This window comes from Silurus meridionalis, chromosome 4, assembly GCF_014805685.1.
Source record: "Silurus meridionalis isolate SWU-2019-XX chromosome 4, ASM1480568v1, whole genome shotgun sequence".
In the NCBI taxonomy this organism is placed as follows: domain Eukaryota; kingdom Metazoa; phylum Chordata; class Actinopteri; order Siluriformes; family Siluridae; genus Silurus; species Silurus meridionalis.
Window position 1 is genome coordinate 27,761,933 of NC_060887.1, and position 27,856 is coordinate 27,789,788.

General features: G+C 36.2%; 1 protein-coding gene across 2 annotated transcripts in view; it reads right to left on the reverse strand.

Moving 5' to 3' along the window:
- tsnare1 (T-SNARE Domain Containing 1) overlaps positions 1 to 27,856 on the reverse strand; it is a 136,565-nt gene that overhangs the window by 71,311 nt on the left and 37,398 nt on the right. For both annotated transcript variants that reach the window (XM_046848242.1, XM_046848243.1), the window contains exons 3-5: positions 26,719 to 26,845; positions 7,319 to 7,396; positions 7,164 to 7,233 (exon numbers count right to left, since the gene is read on the reverse strand). In XM_046848242.1, the coding sequence (XP_046704198.1) occupies positions 7,164 to 7,233; positions 7,319 to 7,396; positions 26,719 to 26,803 (233 nt within the window). In that variant the 5' untranslated portion in view covers positions 26,804 to 26,845. The remainder of the gene's footprint in view (positions 1 to 7,163; positions 7,234 to 7,318; positions 7,397 to 26,718; positions 26,846 to 27,856) is intronic.

Below are 27,856 nucleotides of genomic sequence, written 5' to 3' on the forward strand. Positions count from 1 at the left end.
CGAAAGAAGAAGAAGAAGAAGAGTGTACATCTGCCCATCTTTATTTCTGAGAGATTCTGCCTCGCTAAGATACTCTTTGTATCATATGTCATGTTACTGACTTATTCCAAGTAACCTAATTAGTTGCAAAATGTCCCTCCAGCTTTTTCTTTTTTAGCAACACTTACTTTTTAAATCTTTTGTTGCCCTGTCCCAAATATTTTGAGACCTTGCAGCATTCAAAATGACCTTTTCATTAGCATGGTACCTTTTTTCGTTTTAAACATTTGATATGTTATCTGTGTTACTAGATTTGCAAATCATTGCATTCTGCTTTTAATTACATTTTACACAATGTAGCAATTTTTTTTTTAACAAAATCCAATTCTTTTGAGTTAAAGAATAATGTGCAGCACAATGTGCTGTAATAAGAAAAATAATTCATGCCAGGCTGCACATTTAATATTATGTCCACTAGGCAATACAGATACCTATCGTCACTTACAGAAACGTATAGAACCTATGAACATTAATTTCACCAGTCTTTCTGTTTTGCTCTTGAAGATAATAAAACATTAAAAAGGTAACTGCACTGCCTTTATCTCTCAGTTGGTCTGTATGTTGCATGGCAGCTACTCAGTTTTGGTTCTTTGGAAAATATTTTCATTAATGGAGCAAAAAATAATCTGAAAGAAATCAAATATTTGGCAATACTGTGTCCCCCATATTGCTAATTTCTTTAGGGATCTGTTGTGTAAAAGCAATATCACACATGAATTTCAGCACAGATGTGAGACTAGCAGTCTCATGTTTATGGCAGAACAACTCTGTTGCTCATACAATATTGCTTAAGTGCTGTAAATGTTTATCACCTGTTGTTAATCAGGTTATTATAACATTAAGTTTAGCAACCATTCAACAGATTATGATTCAAGAACTCAACTACAATGGGGTATACATGGACAACTTATAATTTAATACAACTTATTTGATGACATTTACACTGCATGTATAAAAATATTACTGTTGTGATGCTATAACCCAAGTTAAAATATATCATTGGGTGAGAGTCTACACTATATGCACTGTCGCTTTACGCCCCGAAATTTTTTAACAGTGGTGACCATGTTTAAACTGCACTTTCACTTTAAGTCCACTTAGATCTGTTTGTCTTTCTGTCTCTCTGTCTGTCTCTCTGTCTGTCTGAGCAGGCTTGGCCTTTTATTTTTCTCATTATTCTATGTTACAATGCCAAAGAAATATCATATATACAGATATCATAGAAGCCAAAAGTTATCTTGCTGGTAGAGCTTCACCCTAAACTCTCTGCAACATTATCATTGTTGCCCTGCACTGAAACATACAATTTCCTTAAAAAAATTAATAGCAAAATATAAAAAAATAAAAAATTCAACAGCTACAAGAAATGGAGTTCCAAGGCTGCTCACACTGCAAGAATGCTAACCAAAATTTTAGACACGTCAGAAATCCATCAGATCAGCTGACAGGTCAATCGAACATTCTTAAGGTAATTACTCAAGCAGCGCTTGGCCTCACACTTCACATCCAACAACTACTGATGCAGCTGAAATTTTGGTGCAGTTCTGAAAAGCCTTACATTGTAAAGTGCTTTTGCTGTTAGAGACAGATATATAGGAGATATATTATATGACTTAAGTACTATTATTATTAAAAGAATTTACATCATGCATACATCATTTAGCTACTGTAAGTTAGATAATATGTGAGAAAGTGGAAAAACCTTTATTACACCAAAGATGATGTGTCCAAGCTAATGATTATTATGAAATTTTACCAACATACAAAAAAAAAGTGATATTATGTACCAATAGCATACATTATTTATTTTGAATCCCACCACCTTCATTAAACACACTGACTGTTACTTATTGAATTAATTAGCTTGCATGGATGACATGACCTTTTCAGAAACCGGAACATGTGGGTATGTGGGAACACTGACAAAACTAGGAACAAATAAACTCTAGACAGAAACAAATAATATCTTTTCATATAATGTAAAAAGAAAACACTGCAGGTCAAAGCCGAAGGCTGGCTTTTGGTTGAGAGAATAAAAACAATGTGCTAACTCAGACACTTTCCTAGAAAAGGTATTTGACTCACTCAAATGAGACTTGCCCATGCATGTCTGTATTAATGTCCTTAATTATCTTTCCATACTTTGTTATACAACATTAGCTGCCATTTTCCTAGCCTAGTCTTTTAACTTCCCCTGATGTATTCATTTATTCACCCATGTACTTTCTAAGCACTTTCTAGCCAAATGTTGTTCATCAAAAGCTCAGGATGTCAACCCATCTCCACTGGCTTATACACTCATACTTCTGCAAGTTCTAATGTGACCTCTAAACCCCAATTCCCTGTATAGTGTTCTGCAAAGTCTTGCCAGTTTATTAGTTGTTGAGTTTTGCATATTGTTCATATCTCCATTAGCTTAGACCTTTTTTTTTTTTCTTTTTTGTTTGCTTTTTAGATTATTATCTGGTTCCATTCTTTGTTTGCCTCATCATATATACATAATTGCCTGCACCACTATTTTGGATTTGAGATATGTACTGGTGCTATCAATAAAGCCTTCATGCATAAACATCCTTTACCTTCTGAGTTACAGAGCATTTCAGAGTAGCTCAGTTCTATGAATTAGAAACTGTAGACTGAATATCATGCATTTATCCACAAGACCTAAGACATGTTACTATCTGACCTGACCCTTATCACCATAATAAACGCTATAATGTGGACATGTTTTATAGAACATCTATTAGGTCAACTGTTTCGAGGTCAACTAAAGCTCGACCTCAGAACACTTACAAATTGCAGAATTTCTGTGGGTGTCATGTGATCGTGCTGATTCAGGATGATTGTGTTAATTCAGTTTATTTTTAGGATCCCAGTAGTCAGCCTGCCTTTGTGAAATACAGTAAACCATTTTAGATGTTTTTCTCATAAGTTCAGGAGTGATTTGTTGGGACTATTTTTTATTTTTTTTTACAGCTGCACTGTATAGAAACAGCACTTTTTACAAAACTCATGTTTAGATGTTGTTCACCCTGTGCCCTTGTCTGGATGAGTAAGTGTCAGTAAGTGTGTGTGTGTGAGTGACTGTGTGTGCGCCCATATAGTTGTGGCTTACCCTGTTCTATTCAGCTTGTGGAAGGTCAGTCTTGAAGCACTTGTATCTTGTCAGAATGTTTAAGATCTTTATCCAATAAGTGTGTTTATGCTCTACTTGTAAGTCATGTTAGATAAAATCATCAACCAAATGAATACATTGGAAACACAAATGTGCACTTATATATAAGACACAATAAACATAATAATATTATTAATAATAATAATAATAATAAGAGGAAGAATTAACCAGTATACAAAAAAACATATGCATCACACACACACACACACACACACACACACACACACACACACACACACACACACACACACACACACACACACACAATAATGCTGTAAGCACTTAGTTTTAGCAGACCCGACTACAAAGCAGCAGATGGGAAAGCAGGACACAGATGTTCACTATTCACTTTCTCTGGAGATTTGTACTGATGATCTTAAAGAAAAGCAATTTGACAGTGCATGAATGTCAGGTTGATAGAAAAGGCTGAAAGAATTGATGACATGCTGGTGGACATGGTGTGTGTGTAATGCAGTTTACACAGATGCACTCATTTCAGCTTGACCACTTGCAGACAAGCAATGAATCTTGGAGTTGCTGGCAGCCTGACTGAAAAAAAAAGAGTAATTGAAGTCTGAAGGGAATAAGATGATAAAAAAGATAAAATAGCCACTGACAGCTTGTTCTGTTTTATATCTATATCCAGGAGTGGAGAGGTTTGGCACCAATGAAGACCTGAGAGATCATATTTATGTGTTGGAGTTATGCCAGAAGGTGGCCATGAACCTATAAAATGGAAGGTAATTGATGATGTACAACACAATTTTGGACTAAACCAGAGATGCAGTGTTCATGTGTGTAAAGTTTACATATACAAATTTATGTCACAATAAAGAAAGTGTGATGTCCCAAGGTGCATTAATAGATTGATATGCAGTGCATCAAACGTCTAATAGTATGTTTTTGCATCAAATAACCTCTTACAACCTCTTATGCTGGTTATATGAAAGATTTAGGATAATATTGACAAGATTATATTTTTTATTTGACTACAATCCTGGTTTCACGCTAATGGACCACTAGAACACACACACACACACACACACACACATATATATATATATATATATATATATATATATATATATATATATATATATATATATATATATATATATATATAAAATATAAAATATCAGTGGTGGGCAGTCAGGGCCATCAGCAAAGCCTTCCCTGCTGGCCCAAAAACCATAGCACTGAACTACATTTTCAACCCAAATTCTTATATTTGTTTCTTAAAATTTTATTAATTTATTCCCACCATTTTTTAATCTCTTAATTTCGTATCGTTTCTCTACTGCTTCCAGTACGTGTATGTTAGATTTTTTTGGCTAATCAGATTTCAGTCTCTATGTGCTGTCATGTCAATCTAATCTGCCCAGGGCCTTTAAAGTCTGTACTGTTGGCCTTTTTACCATAGTCTCCCTGAGAAATAGCTCTGTTTCTTTAACCAATCAGATTTTATATTCGCCTCACAGGGCCAGCTATCTGGCCCACAATAGCATCAGCATTTTTCCATTATCTGATTGTTATTCCATTATCCGGTTATCAGAGGGAAACTGTTACAGCCAAATTTTGACTGGAAAAAACACGTCTGTAGCGATCTGCACACGTATACTTCTGAGTTAGAATTTTTTATGCCTATGGAGTAAGAGAAATTAATTTGGTCTCGGATATACTTAAAAATACATTTTCAAGAAAAGCTAGACATGGTGAGGAGGTCGGCCAATGCGAAGCTAGCTAGTTTGTCTCAGCTTGGGAAAGGGCTTGTCCTCCACTTCCAGACCATTGAATATACACGCTACCACTGACTTATAGCCTCTAAGGAGCAGTTTAAATTATGACTTTGCATCTCTGGTAAATAGATTTGTATTTTATTTACATTTGTAATGTTTTTGTCATGTTATTAGACAAATATTGATTCTGAACTGCTCCAGATGATGGAGGTGCACAGATGCGGTTGTTGTGTAGAGGTTTGGAGTCTAAACTGGGTTTCTTGCTTTAGTAAAATAGTATTCACCCTCCATATGTGAAATGCCTCTCTCTCTCTCTCCCTCTCTCTGTAATGCCACACGTTGTTATATTGCATTTTTGTATAGTATTGATGGTTTCTATAATTGCAAAGTGATAGTGGTGGTATTAAGAGGTGGATTAAGTTGGGTAAGTCCTCACTTAAGGCCCAGGTACCAAATGCACGGCCCCCCACTGCAGTATATATATTAGATAAAAACGGTGGTTTCCGAGTGGAGGGTGGAGCCAGACACACTCTTTTTCAGTGTCGAGCGATGGCAATACAAAAGAGCGAGACAAAAGTTGAAATTGGGCTATGAAAAACCTAAAACACAGAAAAAAATATGTCCTTTAACATCGGGGCAACCAAACTCAGGTCAACAATTGCCTAGAGTAAGGCATCTCACAAGGCAGGAGATGTGCACATCCTAGCGGCGTCCCAACGTAATGTACGAAAATGTAAATATTTGTAAAATTTTTCATATCACTGTCGTCATCAGAAGATCGGAAAATTGTATGTATAAACATCGAACACTAGAACTACCTGTGTGTGTATGTATATATATATATATATATATATATATATATATATATATATATATATATATATATCTCATCATATCAAATCATTATAGGCAGTGACTGTGCTGGTTGTCTAAGCCTCATGGATTTGTGAGGACAATGAATTCTGAATAATAAATAAATGTCTGAGCACATTTTGGTTGGTATAAATACATATATTTAATAATTAGTTTGTAGTGTATACATTCACTGAGCACTTTATTAGGAAAACCTTTACACCTTCATTCATGTAATTATCTAATTATCCAATTGTGTGGCAGCAGTGCATGAAATCATGGACTGGTTTGAGTATTTTTTAACTGCTCTCTAGAGTTTACTTAGTAAAGAACAATAAAGAAAAAATTTCATTAAGCAGTAATTCTGCAGATGGAAAAACTGGTTCAAGCTGACACAAAGGCTACAGTAATTCTGTGAAACCAATCTGTACAATTGTGTTGAGCAGAAACGCATCTCAAAATGCACAACATGCCAAATCTTGAGGCATATGGTCTACAGTAGCATAAGACAATGTTGGTTTTCACGTTTGTCAGTAAAGAACAGAAAGCTGAGGCTGCAATGATGAGGCACGCAGATGGTAGAGTTAAATTTGGCACCGACAGCATGAACCCATGGACCCAATCTGCCTTGTGTCAACAGTCCAGGCTGGTGGAGCTGGTGCAATGTTTTCTTCACAGACTTTGGGGCAATTAATGCCAATCAGTAACAACTTGAATGTCACAGACAATATGATTATTGTAGATGATCATGCACATCACTACACAGCTACAATTTATCCATAATCTAACAGTATCATATCTAATCTTACAGCATGATCATGCATAATCTCATATGAGCAAATAACTGGTTTTATGAACATGTTCTTGACTGGCCTTTCCGTTTAATCCAGTAGAACACCTTCAGGATTTGGTAGAACAGGAAATTCTAAGACAAAATATGTGCATGTTTGCTCTTACAAATGACCAAAATACTGCAAAATACATAATTAAAAGCAAAACATGCACCCAGGTTATATTTTATAAAACTTCTATTGCTACTGAAAAAAGTATTCAGAATTCAGAGCAGGCTCCTTTTTCTTCTGCAAAATACCACGCTCTGATAGGCCTAATTTGAGTTTTAATGGCCATCTGCTAATACGGCTAGCTAAGTTCATTGACCTACTTTCTGTCCTACTTTATTTACTGCCTCCTGATGTATGATTACAATACAAATACATAGCCTTTGGCAATACTACAGCAGAACCATTACAAATAAAACTTTGCTTTGCACAACAATCTGTTCCCTACATCCAGTATAAGCTGGTAAGGACTGTGCATCTCATGATCTTAAATAAATGCATTGTGAGAGCAAAAACACTTACAGGCTCTGGCGTAGCTCTGCCGTGTCTCTCGATGTTCCCAATGACTGAAGGCTCTTCTCCAATGTGACCACTGTGGAAAGTTATGAATTAATAACCTTTCAGTTTTTAACACATTACAGTGGTTTACATTACTAATAAATATCCTCTTCACTCACCATTAGCGTTAATTTGGAAGATGTTGGAAGATGTTTCTTGGAACACATCTTGTAATTCTGATGAGCTAACCTGTGTAGCTGTAGTAAAAAATAAAAAGACTTTGTTATTATTTCTAAAAGTCAGATAAAAGAAACAATATTTTTTATCATAGAAATTCACTGACGATTTAAAAAATTGGGTAATCTTATAGTCCACCACATTCACTGATACCATATCAGCAAATGTAATCTTAACATTGTACGTCTACAAGGCAACACATTATTTCCCATGACACCGAACTCTACATGGTTTTATAATGGTTATGCAATAGTGCTGAATTTTTTTGCTCAAGGACAGAATCAGACAGGGATAGACAGATGTCAGTTTTTTGGCCATGACCCAAATGGGGAATGAGGGCATAGCTACAGTAATTCTTCATCAGACACATATAAGGCACACATTCACTCATACGCACACACACAGCATGGGGTAATCACAGAAAGCCATTATCTCGATCCACTTCACAACCTTTGTCTCTCAGCACAGACCCCACATACAGTTGCGCACACGCTCTCACACAGTAAGTGTTCTTATAGGCTTTTGTCTATCTCTGTCTGCAAAATGACTGTAATTGACAGGCTGTTTTTCTATGCCTCTTCACCCAATGCATTCACACATAACAACTCTGCAAAATAGAAAGTGATGTTTTGTACTGGAGAACACTAAAGGACACAGACATTATACACTGGAGGGGAAATGGGAGCAGTGAACACCCAAAACTCAAAAGATGTGTGTATGCATTTTTATTAACAGTAGGATATCCTAACAGAAAACGGTGCCTTCATGACTATCAGATAAGCCAATAACTCATACTATATATTAAATGCAGACGTGATGCCGATCCCTGTTATCTGTAGTTATGTGTATCGCTTGATCAAGTAGTTGAATAATGCTTCCTCTTGTATAGGGTGCCATTATTTTTGACCCAAATTCAATAGCTAATTCTAATTATAATCTAATTTGTGATATTTTAGATTGTCAGGTGTTAATATAAAAAGACAATTTTACATTTTTAGTGTAACCAAAATATATAATTCCAAAGTAATCTGTTTATGATATTGCAGAAACTCAAGACAATTATATGATTTGAAGCGGTAACAAACCAGGTTTACTTTACTGAGTGAAGTTATTTACACAATCTCAACAGCTCTAGTGGGGTAAGAAAATCTTTTTAACTATTAGGAGTTGTATAAACACCAGCTTTGCAAACAATCTACAAATAAATTAGTTTATGTTATGTGCACCATATGTGAACTATAGTAACCTACACTGCAGGTATCATTCCAATAAACAGCTAACCAAACACATCCTCTTGTTTACCAATTTCCTGATTAGACAGTTTTTTTTCCCCCTCAAACTCTGCTCTTCAGCACTGTTCTATCCAGAAATGTGCCTTTTCCCCTCTGCTTCCTTTACAATACACCAACAGCTGTGCCTCTGAGCATACATGCCAAATTTGCAGATTCATTGTGGGTGCTCATAACAGCCTACACATTTGTGACATCACACATTTTCATAACCGTATCCCAAGCCGTGTATAAAATTTAGATTGCCTAAGGCTAAACTCTTATTTAATCAGCTGTAATTAAACATTGTTTATATCAACATATATTATGTTCTCTAGCATTTTGGTTAAAAATCAGTTGAAATAAAGAAACAATACTGCATTATTTTGCACATTTTCTTATTTAAAAAATTCTAATCAAAGCAGGCTTGAACAATGGCTGCTTTCTGAAACATTTACATTCATGACATTTGGCAAAAGCCCTTATCCAGAACAACTTACAACTGAGCAGTTGATGGTTAAGGGACTTGCTCAAGGGCCCAGCAGTGGCAACTTGGTGGTGCTGGAATTTGAACTTGTGACCTTTTGATCAAAAGTCCAATATCACAATACTTTTGAAATAAATTAAATGCTTATCTAATCACACTCAAAACTTCCTGACTTGCCTCAATGACTGGATAATGTGGACATTTGGCCATATGATTCTATGCTTTTTGGACATTCCATTCCACATTCAATTTCTATTTGCGGATATAATATACTCCACTCTTTTGGGAAAATGTGGGGATAAGGTTGTGGAGATTTGTGCTCATTCAGACACAAGGACTTTAGTAAAGTCAAGTAGTGATGAAAGCTGAGGAGACCTAGGGTGCAGTCAGTTCGAATTCATCCCAAAGGTTACTGTATGGTTAAAGTCAGAGCTCTATACCCATGTACACCATATCTTTATGAAGCTGCTATCGGAACAGTTTTGGGACCACTAGATCAAGTCAAGGGCAAATTGAATGCTACTGTATCCAAAGGCATCTTATACAATTGTGTGCTTCAAACTTTGTCTGAAAAAACCCATATGGATGGTAATATCTGGTGTTCCAATACTTTTGTCCTAATTGCACATTGTAATAGTATACTCAGCCATAGAAGTCATTATCATGAGCTATTCAGAATACAAATATAAACCACAACTAAGTTTGAAAACAAATAACCCCCGGCAGCTTTGCCAAATTACTGATGCCGAAGACCTTATTAGTTTCCAAATCTGCTGAAATGTTTTTCAGTTCATTGTGTATTGCCAGTATGTTTAAATTGATCTATATATATTAATATATTTTATTTTCATGTAAAATACTCAGGAAGCTTGAGTTTCTGTACACCAACAGATCTGCTGTTTGTGTTTCCAAATACCCTGCTGTTCAATTCCTAATGTTTTCAGATGATGCAACAATAATAAATCTGTTCATAAGGCATACACATGGGAAATTAAACAACTGTATCTACAGTGGTTTCACAACATGCTTAAGATTTTGTCAGTTTGGCTCACAACTGCCTTCTACCATATGTGACATTATTTTATTCTGAGAAACTAGTTCTGCACATGTGCTCCCACTTTTGTGTGGTCTTTGTCACAACCTGTCAGCCTGCTCACAATGTGAGTAAATGTAGCTAGTTAGGTAATTGTGCAAAATATGATAAAGCAAAAAAATGGTAAAAAGTGAATTGGAGGCTGACAGGAAATCAAACAAGGCAAACATGTATGCCATTTTATTCTTTTACTGAATGTAAAAGAATTCTTTTATTTTTTTTTATTCTTTTATTTCAGTTTGGTACACGTGATTCTTTTTTTGCGTACGGAACATAGATTTTTAAATCTGAGTTTCCTCAGGAACTGAGTTCCCTCAGGAACGAAGTCTATCCAGTCTCCACCTCGCGCTTTTTTTTTTTTTATTATTATTAAACTTGAAAACATACACAACAATGACAGGGGTATATAAAATAAAAAGAAACTACAGTTAGTGCAGTGTCACTGTGGCTGCTCACTACCTACTGGAAATAAGATTTGTTCTGACCCCAGCTTCCAAGCAAGCTGGGATATGTGAAGAAAGAATTTCACTGTGCTGTAATGTATATGTGGCAAAAGCCTTTTCTGTTCTATAAATGCTAAAGAATCCATAGTGCTAGCATTACCCACGAACCAGTAAGCAGCTAGCAGCTAACGCTAGTTAGTGCCATTGAATTCTTTAGCATTTTATGTTCAGCTTTAATAATTTCTCCTCAAAGGAGAAAATAAGGAAGATTCCACATATTGAGGGAGTGAATGAATGAAGGATGGAAGGAATGAAGACATTTGTTAAATTAAGAACAGTTAAGTAGATAATATCTTTGGAAAATCAAATATTAAATGTGAAACACACCACACACACACTTACATACACATCTGTATTACCCAAATGGGTCTAACAAATTATAAAAATATTTAATAAAATGTATCTATCGATTTAATTTAACCCTTTCATTACATTTGACATGGTAGAGGATAGTGGGAGTATTGATATCTTCCTGGCCAATAGCTGGCCTAACAAATATTATACTAAACAATAAACACTTATCATATTGTATTTTTTCATTGATTTTAATAAAAACATGCAAGAAAATTCTAAGATTTTTGCTTCCTGGCTGTATTTACTGGGTTAAAAAATATATATATAAAACCCTTTTCATGAGTAGCTTTATAAAGACATGGTTCATTGCAAGACCAGATAAGTTCTTCATGGTATGATAAACACTTCTAAGTGTTTTTTGGGAGGAGGAACACCAAATGGTTCTATGGCATCATAGTTTAAGCATCTTTATTGCCTTTTCCGGGACTTTATTTCTAATAGTGTTCACAACTCATGTCGATGAGGAAATGTTTTTGTAAACTGTATTATGAAGAAGAGAATTTGTGATGTTACACCTGTTGTCCACCCAGCAAAGTTTTATAACTGGTAACTATTTTTCTCTTTTGTTATTGTGAGCTGAGGAGGTTGCTGTGTCTTGATGAAATTGTTTTGGTTTAATAAGTATGTTTACTGACTGTTTCATACAATCATGGAGTACAGGATATCTGAAAAAGTTATTTGTTGCGAGAAACCGATTAAGTTTGAGTTAAAAAGTTAACAGTAATCAGGTTGGTTCATGTCAAACGATCTAGGGCTTTAATTTAAAGTGCAGACCTCTAGACTGCAAAAAAAAAAAAGCCTAGCAGAAGATCGGACGTTTGAGAAATTTTAATCAATTTCAAACATGTCTGTCTCACCGCTTCAACAGCAGGCTGCTTTTGGCTCTGCAACCAACAATGAGCTAAACGACCTACAACATGTTGGTTGAAAGGAGCAAAGTCAGAAGTTTGTCCTCTGTCAGGGACCTGATCAGCTTAAGAGTCAGAAGGCAAGCAAGTAATTACTATTGACAACCCATTGTAGTGAGACCACCAAATTTTTACTTGTATACCATTTTCCTATATAACCTGTAATACTTATTTTATTGGTTTTTTTCTTCATTTATGGTGTCTAATAATAGAATAGCAATATAATGTGTTAAACCACCAATGTGTTTTGTGTCCTTGGATTGTAGTTGTAATGTCTATAAAACAACAGTAAAAGTTCAAAATAAATCCCTTCTATACTCAACTCAAGTGTACTTGGCCAATAAAACATAGGTCTGGTTATGCTTCTGATAAAATGATATACACACTTGAGGCAACAGATAAATTGAGCTCAGTCAGCTCAGGGAAGCAAGTGAAGCTGATAGAGTTGTAAAAAAAATAAAAAGCTGTAAAAGAGGCACATCAGAGAGACTGTGCAAAACATAGCACTGGCATCAATCTGCACCAGTACTGACAAATATGTCATGTTAATGATCGGAGAAAAAAAAGAACAGTACTCCCTCAGAGCTTCACTTGTTAATCCTGGAAAAGTAACAACTAGCAAATCAATGTGTTTCCAGACTAATTCAACAAATAAATACCCAGGCTATAAAGATTCCATACCTAACATAAATAGAACAAGACATGGAGCAGATGTAGGTTATATGTGCAATAGTTCCAAACAACGTATCAGAAAGAGCCTTAAAGGTAAAGTTAACCTCCAAGCAAATATAATTCAATGTTTCCCAAAGTTCATGTTTGACAAAAACCCAGAGATCAACAGACCTGGTCAATCAGCTCACAGAGTCTGAATTTTTCAAACATGGCATTCTCTAAGAGTCACATTCTTTTTTTAGTTTTAGAATGCTTGATTATCCGTGTTTTAAAGGGTATCAAACTCGAATATTCATTTCGTGGATAGTCAAATATTTTGGACAAATATAGACCATAAAACCAAATTAGTACACTGCAGAAAGTAGCAGATCCACACTTGATTCATCTGACATTAAGAACCACAGATGTAGATACATTATATGAACAAAAGTATTGGAACACCTGACTTTTTCAATTATATGCAGTGTGTCAGTGAGGACATGGTTAAAAGTTGGTTTGGGAATGAAAGCAAAACCTGATGAGGTAAGAGGTAAGAATGAATCAGGTAAACCATCTGAAAAGTCAATATAGAGGAGAAGATATAGTAAATCTTACTATTCCTACTCCTCTGTCCTGCCTCTTCAGGTGGTTTTACCTTCATTTAAACACGGAGCCCCCCAGCCTGTTCCAGCATGACAATGCCCCTGTAAAAAGATATGCTTTATATGGGTCGGAGTGGAAGATCGTGATTGGCCTGCAATAAAGTTCTTACCTCAACCCTACTGAACATCTTTGGGAATTGGAATGCTGACTGTATCCCAAGCATCCTCACCCTACATCAAAACCTGACTTTACTAACACCCTTGTTGCTGAATAAACAAATCTCCACAACCACACTAAAATCTAGTGGAACAACTTCCTAGAAGAGTGGAGGTTATTATGACAAGCAAATGAGGACAAAATGTGGAATGGCATGTTAAAAAAAGCACATGAGCTTCATGTTCAGCATGTTCAGGTGTCCAAATCAAACCAGTGACTTTGTTTCTGGTAGTAGAATTCATACACAGATTATGAACATAGAAAAACACTTTTGAAATGTGTAAACATCATCAGTAGAGATTTTTAGGATTTTAAGTTGTTCACTCAAACTTGCTAAAAGCTCAGCATTACACAATGAATGAAAGCTCTTAGTTGAGCTGTGCACCAGACACATAAAAAAAATGCCATTACGGACCATTTCTCTGCCTTGTTTGATAAGGTACCAACATTGAGGCTTAGTGTGAACACACTTTCCTTAGAAATATTTGACATATTTGTCACATTACCAGAGTGCTTAAGATTTAAAAAAAGAAAGAAAGAAAGAAAAAATGGATGGCATATTTGAGGAGCTCTGAGATTAATTGAGTCATGTACTAGTTTTTTTTTATGTGTCAAAAAGAATATATAATCATCCACATTTGAATTTTTCTAAAGCAAACCCTTTTTTTCGCGCTGACTTTTCACTTTTTGCATGATCCTTCTTCAAATGCATATGTATGAGGAAGAGAAGTGCACATTGTGCTGCCATGTACCTGCTCGTTTGTGTTCCTACAGCAGTTTCGTACATAATGCATGGCTTTTTGGACAGAATGGATTCTAAATGCCCCTGAAATCAGGCACAAAAAGCTTATTACATCTGGTCTGTGTGTGTGTGTGTGTGTGTGTGTGTGTGTGTGTGTGTGTGTGTGTGTGTGTGTGTCTAAGTCACCTAGGGCTAGGTGACTAAGAGCTGTGACTCGTTTAAAAGACCTCCTGCAGAGTCCAGGTAGAGGCCAGATCCCCCTCTCATCCAATTATAATCATGGAACCTAGAATCCATCCAGATGTCTCTGGAAATATGAGGCTCTGCATTACACAACTCTATCCATTCACCGAGACACATGATCAATTCAATTCACTATGAAAGTATAGAAGTATTGATCTTTCTGGCTGCCATTACCGATATTCCTATTTCTTTTACAGGTCCTCACAAATGAGCAAATCTAAGAAACTAGGTGGGGCATGGAACATTTCTATACACTTAGGGTAAACTGGTATCAAACACATTAACCACACATTATATGCATTGCATTTCCCTGCAGGAAGAGGAATGAGCATGGTTTTGTTGGGATACAGGGAACGAATTAACATTTGCCCTGTCTGACTTGTTCATCGATACTGTAAATGTCGATTCTGCACATTCAATTACACTCTCAAACCAGAATATGGCTTAATCAAAAGCTCACCACTCATTATACATACGGTCAGCATCTGCCCACCCCTCCCTTAGATGAAAAATCCCAAATTCATCAAAAAGCAAGCAGAGTATGTAAGTATTAGGACTGCTTGAATGTCTCAGGATTTACTCTTTGAAAAGGCTACATTTTCCTCAGCATCACTATATAAGTTTTTTTTTTCTTGCCAAAAGAAAAAAAGCAACCGCTACTTTTCAAGACATTATGAATCATTGAAGGGACAAACACTGCTGTAAAGGAGTACTTCTAAGAGCCACTAGGGAATATGCAATACTGCTTTGATTCTCTATTTCTAAGTTATGTCCATCTGTTACATCTTCATCATACAATGGCCACAATCACAATAGTCTTAAATAGTCTTCAAATAAAGTATAAACTAGTGTACAAGTAGTATAATACAGTAAATGCAACTTTGCACTTATATTTATGCGCACACACACACACATACATACATATATATATATATATATATATATATATATATATATATATATATATATATATATATACACATATATACATTATATATATATATATATATATATATATATATATATATATATATATATATATATATATATATATATATATATATATATATATATATATATATATATAATATAACATTATATATAATTATGCTATATATATATATATATATATATATATATATATATATATATATATATATATATACACATACACACACACACACACACACACACACGCTATCAAAAAACAATTTATAAACAATTGAACAATTCTGAAATAATGTCATCTTCACTGCTCAACAGTTGAAGGAGTTTTTGTCCTGTCTATACCATGCTACCAGAACACCTTTTCCACAAAATAACTAAGGCATTTCCAAAAAAAACATTATTTTGCAGAAAACACACTGATCAAAATTAGAGAACACTTTCAGATACCTCCCAGTTATTGGTGTTAATCTGGCCCCTGTTGCTAATTTCCTTGATTATCTGTCAACCCCTATTTAACTGGCAGCCTAACCTCAAGTTTCACTGACTCTGCAAGATGGTGGGCCGTTCTAAAGTGACTGAAAGCCTCCGGCCGCAGGTTGTCCAGATAAAGGCTAAAGGGATGACCCTTTCAGCCATAGCAAGACAAGTTGGTCGTTCCAAATCTGTGATTTCAAGAATATTGAATCTTTACAACATCACAAACTCATTCAAGTCCGCCAAGAAGGCTGGTCGTCTACGGAAGACAAATACAAGAGAGGACAGGATACTGCGGAGGATCTCAATGGGCACACTGCAGCTGGAATTGCTCACCAGTTCAGCCCTAAACTGGGTAAGGATCTGTCTCGTCATACGGTGTCTCGACGTTTAAGAGCATTTGGACTGAAAGCCCACTCTGCAGTGACCAAACCTCTCATTAGCAGAAAGAATCAAAAGGCTAGACTTAGCTTTGCTGAGGAGCATGTTGTGTGGACAGAGGAGAACTGGTCCAAAGGTCACTTCAGTGATAAAAGCAAGTTTAATTTATTTGGGTCCGATGGGAAACATTATGTTCGGCAACAAACTGGGGAAAGACTGAACCCAAAGTTTGTAAAGAAGTCAGTGAAAAGTGGAGGAGGAAGTGTCATGGTTTGGGGCATGTTTTCTGCAGCAGGAGTTGGGCCTCTTATACAGCTACATGGCAGAGTGAATGCAAATGTTTATCAGAACCTTCAACAACAACATATGGTTTCTTCCCTGCGTTCATCACCCAATCAGCCCGCAGTGTTCATGCAGGACAACGCTCCATGTCACACAGCAAAACGGGTAAAGCAATTCCTTGAAACTGAAAACACTGAAATAATGACATGGCCTGCCCAGAGTCCTGATCTCAACCCAATAGAGAACCTCTGGAAAATCCTTGGCGACAAAGTTATGGCCAAGAAGCCCACTACAGTCACCAAACTGTGGAGGAGACTGGAAGAAGAGTGGACCAAAATCACACCAGAGCAGTGTGAGAGACTAGTGCTGTCCTGTGGCCGCAGATGTGCTGAAGTCATTCAGAGCAGAGGCCTGTACACTTCCTACTAATTGCTGACTGTTGTAACCTTCAGAAAATTTTGTTGTAATCTTTTTCCATGCTACAGTCATTGTTGTTCTCTAATTCTCAGTGTGTTTTCTGCAAAATAATGTTATTTTTTGGAAATGCCTTAGGTAAATTGTGGAAAAGGTGTTCTGGTAGCATGGTATAGACAGGACAAAAACTCCTTCAACTGTTGAGCAGTGAAGATGACATTATTTCAGAATTGTTCAATTGTTTATAAATTGTTCTCTAATTTTGATCGCCAGTGTGTGTGTGTGTGTGTATAATATTATATATATATATATATATATATATATATATATATATATATATATATATATATATATATATATATATATATATATACGCTTTATGCCAATGAAAATGTTGCTTCTGTAAAATCAGTAGACAGTTTTAGTATAGTATTGAAACCAGTGACGGGCGGTCAGGGCCAGCAAAGCCTTCTCTGCTGGCCTAAACACTATTAGAAGCACTGAACTACATTTACAACCTAAATTCTAATATTTGTTCCATTGTAATAATTTATTCATAACAGTTAGTTCTCTTCATTTCGTAGAGTTTCTCTTTGCTGCACTGCTTCCAGTACGTGTATGTGGATGTTACATTTTTGTCCATTCAGATTTCAGCCTCTATGTGTTTATGTCAATCTAATCTGCCCAGGGCCAGCAAAGTCTGTAGTGCTGGCACTTTTACCATTGAAAATATTACCAACGGGTCTGTTTTTTTAACCAATCAGATTTCATGTTTGCCTCACAGGGCCAGCTAGCTGGCCCAGAGTTGCATCAGCATTTTTCCATCCTCTGATTTGTTGGTCAGAAGTAAACTGTTACAGCAAAGTTCCACTGGCAAAAACACATGTGTAGTGATCTGCACACATGAATACATCTGAGTTAGACTTTTTTTACACCTACGGAGGAAAATAAATTGATTTGGTCTTGAACATACTTAAAAATACATTTTCAAAAAAAGCTAGATATTGTGAGGAGAGGTCGCCCAACCCCGAAGCTATCTAGCTTGTCTCAGCCCAGGAAAGGGTTTGTTCTCCACTTCCAGACCATTGAAAGTACCAGGGGTACCACTGGCTTACAGCGTCTGAGGAGCAGTGCAAATTATGAGTCTGCATCTCTGTGTCACGGATAGACCATGCATCAGAAACCGGGAGTAAAACAGAATGTCTTTATTTTGTCTAAACAAACAGAGTTTGAGATGTGACTGGAGCAAATGATACACTTAACTGAGTGCTTCCTGCGAAGCATAGCCAGGAGCATGGGAGCACAGGGAACAGAGCAGTAGATAGTCCGGAATGATCTATGGTAGTAACCTGGACCGTGAGTGAAGGGGAACAGGGACCTTATAAAGTGGACAGGTAAATGGGAGACAGGTGTAGATGATTAGTAGGAGGGAGAAGCTGAGCGAGAGTGTTGAGTGAAGGAGGGAGGCGTGGCTGGTGGTTCTCTAACACTCTGGTGAGTAGCTTTGTATTTTATTTAATTTTGAATGTTTTTGTCATGTTATTAAACAAGTATTAATTTCCCTGGTGGTCTAGTGGTTAGAATGCGGCACTCTCACCGCTGCGGCCCGGGTTCGTTCCCCGGTCAGGGAACCAACCCCAGCCACTCTTAGTGCCGGTCCCAAGCCCGGATAAATGAGGAGGGTTGTGTTAGGAAGGGCATCCAGCGTAAAAACATATGCCAAATCAAACATGCGGATGGTCCGCTATGGCGACCCCTAATGGGAGAAGCTGAAAGAAAGATTATTAAACAAGTATTAATTCTGAACTGCTCCAGATGATGTAGGTGCACAGTTGCGGTTGTAGTGTAGAGGTTTGGAGTCTTAACTGGGTTTCTTGCTTTAATAAAATGGTATTCACCCTCCATATGTAAAATGCCTCTCTCTGAAATGCAGCGAGCTGTTATATTGCGTTTATGTATAGTAGATAATTTCTATAATTGTAACGTGATTGTGGTGGTATTAAGAGGTGGATTAAGTCGGGTAAGTCCTCACTGATTCAACTGATTCAAACAAACGAGACAGCAGGTCACCCAAAAACAGTTGCAGATACTGTATGTCTGAGGTGGGACTAGGTAGAATTACTCAGGGCTGGAACCCACTGATTACAGAGAGCCCCCACAGCTGGTGGGTTTGATGCAGGGAAGTAAAAATGCCTCTTGCTGAAAGAGGAGAAGAAGAAGCAGTTTCAGGGAGCTCTCCAAGGCAATTTACACTACTGTTAAACTTCAGCCTTGCTATCTTTCCTGATTCCCCAAGGGCCAGTGAACTCTAGAAAGCGATGAGACACCAAACCCACAAACTACTGGGAATCTGAGATAGCAGCAGCACCAAGTTTCACAGCTGCATTCCCCATCCAAAACCTCTCTCACCTCACTTTTCACTTTTGAGCTGTGCTATGCCTTTAGAGTGATTTTTAACCTGGTTTTGTTTTGCTGCATGGCATTTTCAGCGTGCACACACACACACACACACACACACACACACACACACACACACACACACACACACAAACACCTCTACTCTAAGGACACAACCTTTCGACTGCTATTTTAGCAACACTGTACATAACCAAATTGTAAGGCCAGTTTTGGGAAGTTATTTGGAGTAGCCAAAGTTCAGCTCAGCTCTTTGCAGTAAAACTGGATTATGGCATCGTGTGATTTATAATCAGTGGTGAAAAAGTGTAGTGGCCTTATTAACCCACTGCTCAGGCATTAAACTGAACACAGTAAGAATGTATCTTCGATGTGGGGTACTTTGTAAGTGCCTACTTTTCTCATATTCTTGTTCCTGCAGTATATGAATTTTTTTTGGAAGGTACTGTACATATATTCTAATTTAAATATCAAGCACATAAGTGTTCATAGTAGTTCATTAGGGTTTCTTTAAAAGATGATGACTGCCCAGACAACATTTTGTTTACTGGTGTTCATAAGCATTTCACTGCATGCCATAATGTTTATGGTTTTATGTGTGGCAAAATTTTAATTATAGTTATTTAGCAACTGATAGATTCTGCAAAGAGTTATTATGTTTGGTTCCAGGGAGACTAGTCATCAAACTATCTCAAAACTTCTATTCAGGGTACCTCATTAAATTGGGTGTACACCAATAATAATGAGGTAACAAAGGAAATGTGAATGTTTATTATCTGAATACTTTGATTTTAAACACCACATTATCTTTCAGATCATTTCAGTTTCAGATTTTTCGAATGTCATTTTTTTAATTAGTCAGTCATTTTCATATAAATCAATCTTTTATTTTAACATGATTTTCACAATACACATATGGGAACACAGACAGTTTTACTATTATATACACCATGTTTCAGTCTATGTCTGAAAAACCTCACCTTACATTCTATGCACTACATTGTACAATGCTAATTAGATCTTACTTTATTAACTCAAATAATACCATTGCAATTAGTGTCAGGCTGTGATATATATATATATATATATATATGCTGCCCCTAATCTCTCTCTGAACCTACTGACTGAGCAGTGATCTTTCACTGGTAGTTTTCCAACCTGATCTAATGAGAAAATCATACACATAGTCGAAAGGCAGGGCAGTGGGATTTTATTTAAAGCCATGTTATGAATTTCTGTCAAAACACAAACATACAAATTAGTTATATAATATAGTGCTCAAAATGTCAGGCATTTTCAATTTCATTTTCAAATTATTTTTGCTTAAATTTCAACATATTTTTTTTTTTATGACGAAACAGAATGCATCTTATGTTTATTATATGTTCATATACTAATAAATCTTATAAAACCAGCAGAGAGATTTTACATTGCCTTATTTTTCTGCACATTTTATTGAGCCTCAGCCAGCCAGATTTGTTCAGACTGATATCAGGCAACCTGAAGCAATTTCACTAATCATAAGATCTGAACAGAAAAAGCCTTAGACATTATTAAAGTTATTCCAGATTTTCGGGACACTTTAACAGGCTTCGAAGCAGAACTTTCTTGAGAAAAGTGAGCCTTTCTTTAACCTGGGTTTGATTATTGCAGAAAGATATTTTTCAGTAAACTCTGTTATATTAGATAAGATATAAAGTCACAAGATCGTCCTGAACTGAAATACAATCAAGACCTAATGCAAATGTTGCCCTTTCCAATGTATAATCAACAAATGTGAAGAAAAGGTTTATTTTTGTCATTAACTTTCTTATTGATGAAAGTCTACAGCACTAGTGCTATTACAGAGACATATACTGTATTTACATATACATAGTCAGGTGTCCTAATACTTTTTGTTAATACTATGCAGACGCACACAACCCGTAGATACATATAAATACACACACACACACACACAATACATAAAGTACAATGTTCTAGATCTTTACATTACAGTGATTAGCCTTAGACGTGATACACATGCCACTGCAATAGAACATGAGCACCAAGCACTCTGTATGCTCTAAACATCACTGAGCAAACACAAAAGCCTCTCTTTCTGCTCTCCACTTACACCAAGCACTGGACAATGCTGTCTAACAGATATGTCTGTGAGTGTAAAAGAGCAAGAAATAGTGAGCAACAAACCTTATATCACTTTGTCTCTGCTATGTTTGTGTCATAATAGTGCTGCTGCAGACTGCGCTTTAGCTTCGACCACTTAAGTGGCTGCTTGTGGAACTTGCCAGAGATTCAGTGTGCCATCATTAGACTTTTCATAAGAGCGTTTCTCTACAGCAAAGCTCAAAATGAAGCACAGAGTAGCTGGAGCTCTCTGATTGCCAAATAAATAGCTCAATCAATAATATGAATTATTTTTGTAATTATAATTTACTAAATATTTGATAAACCAAAGCTTAACCTAAGCTAGAAATTTGTGGATATATTTTTTACATTATATTATTGATTTTTATTTTACTGGAACAATTTCATATAACCAGAAAAGGCTACTACTGTACACATTAAATAGTAAATATTAAATAGTAGTACTGTGTATTAGACATTTATGTGTAGTTCTAACTCTCAGTAAGGGTTTAACTCTTCAAGCCCAGCTATATATGATAAAGCAGTCATTTTGTGTCCCATTAAGGTCTGGAAATGACCAGTTATAAGGTTCCGCAAAGATTTTGGGTTATTTAATTACTAGACTGTATTGTCATTTGTTCTATGATGATAAAAGCAATTAAAATGCAATTAGACTTTACAAAAACATGACAGGGAAATATCACACTGGAGATTTTTTTTTTACACTTTTAAAGACACTTTTTTGAAAAGCTGTGTGCGACAGCGAAATGAACATCATTCATGCCATTCATTAGTTTAATAAATGCACTAAAATTTACCTTGACTAGCATTTTTACATGTACTACTAAGGCACATAATTATATGATATGATTACATAAGGAGGTACAGTAGAAGGTTCATGAATAACTTTCACAAAGTTTGCATTTAAACTGATTGTGTTGTTCGTACATTTTAAAATATCATCCATGCACTGCTTAGATCATAGATGTACACTACATAACATTGTTTGAATATGTGTTATGATGTGTTTCCAGCTCAAAACCATGCCAGAACTCAAGTGCTGTTGCAGTCAGGTGTAAAGTGGGTTTAAGAGGTGCTCCAAATTGAACAAAAAAAAAGGCATAGGCTAATAAAATGTTCCTATGTTTAAAACACTACTCATAATGTGTGCTAAAAATAGAATCCACAGCTCAAACTGCATCTCAGACAATCAGTCATCAATTCTATTGTTGTCTGAAAGCACCTGAACAAGTGATTAACTATTCTTTTAAAAAAGTCTAATAAATAAATTGGGAAGAATAAAAAAGTGGGATCAACAACAAAAACTTTGGAAGGTGCCATCCAACATTTGAGTGAGGGTAAAAAAATACATATGCTGGAGGGAGCTGAAAGGTTTGGCAGCAGGTAGGAGGAGAAAGATTAGCTCAACTGACAACTCCATTAGAGACTTAACCTTAGCTTTGATCATTGCCTTAGCCCCGCTTCAGCTTAGCTGACGCCTGAGTGCTGATACACAGCAAAGCTGACAGGCTTCTGAACACAGGTCTGCCTGTGATCAAAGACCTGTCTCTAATGACTGGAGCTGCAGGACTCACTCGACTCTCCTCTGAGACATGAAGCCTCCAAATGCAACCTCACACTCAGCCCTCTCTCTATCTCCCTCTACTCATCTCTCGGTCTTTCTCTCTCACCTCAAATATTTGCACTGCATATTTCACCAGAGCACTTTAACACTACTACGATTTATTAGTAATACAACTTTAATTACTGTTGCACTGTTGTCCAATATTCAGCCTATACTGATAATGGATCTAAAAACATCACAGATTTCCCCTTTTCCCTTCCACTGGTCTATCTAAGAAGAACTGATCAACAACAACCTGTTTTGACCTCTTAAATCATTGGAACTTTTTTATTTTTTAGCAAACTAATAGAAAACTCAAGTAATAAAAGGCTTTTACATTATGGTTCCTCAACTGGTGTTGAAGTGCATACTAACTTGATTACTAATGCTGTTATGATCATCTTCACTCTTCTGGGAAGATGTTCCACCAGATTTTAAAATGTGGTTGTAGAGATTTGAACTCATTCAGCCACAAGGGCATAAGTAAAGGCAGGTACTGATGTTGGGTGAGGACTCCTGGGGTGCAGGCAGCATTTATTTCATCCTAAAGATGTTCAGTAGCATCAAGGTCAGAGCTCTATAGCAGGCCAATCACGATCTTTCACTCGAATCACTCAGAGTTCACTTTGTGCACAGGGGCATTGTCATGCTGCAACAGGTTTGAGTCTCCTTGTTTGTGAAGTAAAGGGAAAATGCAATGCTACTGCATCCAAAGACACCCTATACAATTGTTACCATTAGTGCTTTACTTACCAACTTAAGCAAGAGTTTAAGTGTAATTTTCTTAATTTACTGTGTTATGCTTGCACACAAGCACTTTATGTGTTACTGTTGTAGGTTGTTTTTGTGTTATCTAGGGTTAATCTAAGTTGTTGTACTGTACTGCATATGGTTGAAACAACAATACTAGCCAGTGGACTTGATTTGATTATTGTATTATCTACATGTATCATACACAGCCCTTATTACAAGATCATTAGATCGATTAGTATTTACTGAGAGATTACTAACTGCTGAAGCAGTAAGTACTTAAAGTCTGTAAATGCTTTCATAGAGGAACCCTGTTGTAAAGTGTTACCAATTAAATGTAATAGAAAAGTATAGAATAAACATTAATGTGAGGAATGAATGAGTCATAAAAGTTTGAAAGGTTTATGCCCATTGAATTTTTCTGTTTCTGTCAATTTACTCTGTAGGTATCAATAATGAACACTGTGGTTAGACTGCTATAAAATGTTGAAAGAATGCAGTTATTAAAAATAAACTAGGGGGAAAAAAATCAGGTGTAAGTGGATCAATAAGCATCTGACAGATTTAGAGTTTATTTAGGTGCCTTGATTTTGTTCTTATAAATTTCACCGCTTTACTAGAGTTTTACAGAATATTTAATGTTCAAACTAAAAGCTGTTCTTATATAAGTGATTTTTAAATAGGATTGTGTGAGGGAAAACATTATTTTCATGAAAATAGCTGTTGTTTGATATCATTGGTTTAGAGAATGATTAATGCTATGAGTGCAGTGAACAAAGCCCCCTTCGTGAGCATAAGTGGGAATGTCAGGTTCATATGCTGTCCTGCCAAGTGTCAAATATGACAATGACTCACTATGCAGAAATGGAAAGTACGCCAGAGAGATTTCTCTTCATTATGAACAAACATTCCGCAGACATTTGATAAAACTTGTATTAAGCATAAGCGACGGTGTATTGGTATTCGTCTGCACATAAAATAGCACTGTTTATTACCTCTACGGCCTCTTGCTATGTTTTGTCTTAAGCTTAAAAAACACTACCTATGTACAAATACTGTAAATACCTACGTACAGTCTGTAATTGATCGCTCGATTAATAGGATCATTAGCTGATCATGATTTAAAAAAGTACTCAAAGCATTTCTGTGACAGACTTGCTAAAGGATTTGTACCTTTTCTCACAGCTTCACACTGTTCTTCAATCAGAGCCCTTTCTTTACCATGAATGTGTTTTTGTCTGCATTGTGAAATGTTACTTTGAAAGCCTCCAATCGTACTTTCAGGCTTTATTGCAAAAGACAGCAGTCATTGTCAGAGATGAAATCAAAGCACATTTGGAAGTCCATTAACAAACTGTTTGACTTTTTCGATTCCTCTATAATTTAGTGAGTGATAATAACTGATATGAATGCTCTTTAAATGTGTTTTTACCGCCTGTAATTTTCACTTATTTGTTTAAAGATTCGAAAATGCTTCTTTTTATATCAAACGACACTTAAGACTTTGTAGATCAGTAAGGAAAAAAAGTTAAGATGACAATATAAAAGGGGCTTTATACTATGCTTTCAAGGCACCTTAGTCACAATGTTGTCACAGACAATAGCTGCTACACTCCAGCTCCTGATTGGAAGCTTTTCTCTATTTAACAATGTTAAGGGTGTATTATATCAGCAGACAAGACGGCTTTATTGCTTGCTGTGCATTGTCATTATGCAAAACATATAACTTTCAAGCTGCTATTTGTCAAGCTTCTTTGGGTTAGTCATAAGTTACATTTCATAAAAAGCTATTCTGAAATATATTGCATAAAATGCAAAGTAATGACTGCCATATACTACTGTTCAAAAAAAGAATAAATCACCAGTGGACTACTTGCAAAAATCACCTGCTTTTGCATACATTAGGGACCTGTTTAACTGTAAAAGAAATAAAAATGGATCCCATCAGCAGTCCAAATATTGTGATATTAAACTCATTATTCAAATGTGTACAATAATGTTACAGCTATTTATTAGAGCTTTATATCTCTTTATTCTTTAACCTTTTACAAACACAATATGTTAGGTTCAAGATTAGGTATTATTTATAGACCAATTTCTTTTTATTAATTTAGTAATAAATGTATATGCTTCATATAACTAGTGAAATGTATACGAATGACAAGCATACTTGCCTTTACATACTTTAATATAATTTTAGATTGCTCTTTGGTTTTGTGATGCTATTAAACCTTGACCTTTGTCTAAATTTGAAAGTTAATTCTGGATTGTGGTTTGGATTGTGTTTGCTTGTGTGTTTTTTGTGTTTCATTGTCATTCTCTTTCCAAGTCTGTCAAGTTAAAGGTGGGTTGTCATCTCCACCCAGTAAGAAAATCACAGCCCTTCTGGATGCACTTTAAGGACTTACTGGACCTTACTTGGAGAACTGTTGCTACAAATTATAGCACTCTGGATTGGGTGATCAGGCCGCACTGCTAGGCATTTATGGACTGATTTTACAATGCAATTACTTAATTTTCTGCTGTGACATCAGACTACTACAGCAAAATATTTTAAAGGCACAGTGTCTCAGTGTCTAACCTGTCATATAATCACTAGGAACATTTGAATCTGCTGAAGTAGACCTTTGTTATAATAAGCCATATGGCTGATTAGTTACATAATGATTTATGGGAAGCAAACAGAGAATCCAATGGCTTTGCAAATAAGTCGGGAATTCCACTTTGTCTTTGTCAAATGATTTATGGTATTTCAGTGAACCAGCCATGATGATAAATAGTGTGGCATAAACTCTCGTATTGAAGCCACACCGTGTGTTTAGATTATACGTTGTCTATAGGAAAGTAATGGGTCCTTACCTACTGGCTGGTAGCCCTGCCTTGTGGGACCACCGAATGGATTCCTGCTGCCAAATGAGCCACCGTCAATGGATCCGTAAGACATTGCAGAGCTTTGTGTCTTTCTTGGGAAAGTAAGCTTTGAAATCTGTGAAGAACAAAAAGTTCAGTAGGAGATCAGTAGCGATTCTCACAGTATAGATTAAATTTATTTAATATTACTGAATCATATATTTGTTCAGATAAATACATAATTACAGCAGTGTCATATACTGAGACGAAAGGATTTCTGTTCAGATGCATCAAAGCTGTAGACCATGTGGTGTTTGGAATGTTGGAGTCTCAGACTCAGACTTGTGTGGTTAATTGGGTCGGCGTGTTAAACAGCATTCAGTATCAGCACAGATGACACAGTGTGAAAAGAGCGGGATGTGTGTGAAGCAATTTAACCCTAGCACTCATATGTGTGCATCCATCCACAGACATTTTCGCATATTAGTGTGTAATAGTGCGATAGCCTTAATTAAGTCCTATGTTAGACAATGACTGTAATTATGGCTTTAAACAGACCTGTGGTACCAATGAGATTATGCATTTGCATCCAGTAGAAGAGTGTGTAACAGTTGAAATAATGTCTCAAGGACACTTTGACGGTACAAATATCTCATCAGCCATGAGCATGGCATATACACACCTGAAAATGTCAGCATCTAGCATTTATACAGTGGCCTTTGCACCACTCTGAGATTCCACATCAATACTACAAAGGCATTACAGTATTATTTTCTAATACACTATAAGGGGTCTGATCCAAACATTTATTTGATACAATACATTATAAAAAAAAAAAAAAAAAGAATTAGAAGGAATAAGGAATAGCGAAAGAGTTCTCATTTGGTATTGTCCCTGAGGGAAAAGTGCTGGGGGGTCAGGTCTGTGCCACAGAGGACACTGTACATGAGATTAGTTCTGCCTCGTGGCCAAATAATCCAATTCATTTTTACAGAGTAGGAGGATTAATTACTTTTGTCAGCCAAGAAACAACTTCTGTGCTTCTTGAGTTTGAGCCTGGCTGGTGGGCTACTGGCACCACTCTTATAAGCTTCGCCCTCGTTGCTTTTCTCTTTCTGCCTTTCTCACTTCTCTCTCTCCCTTTCTC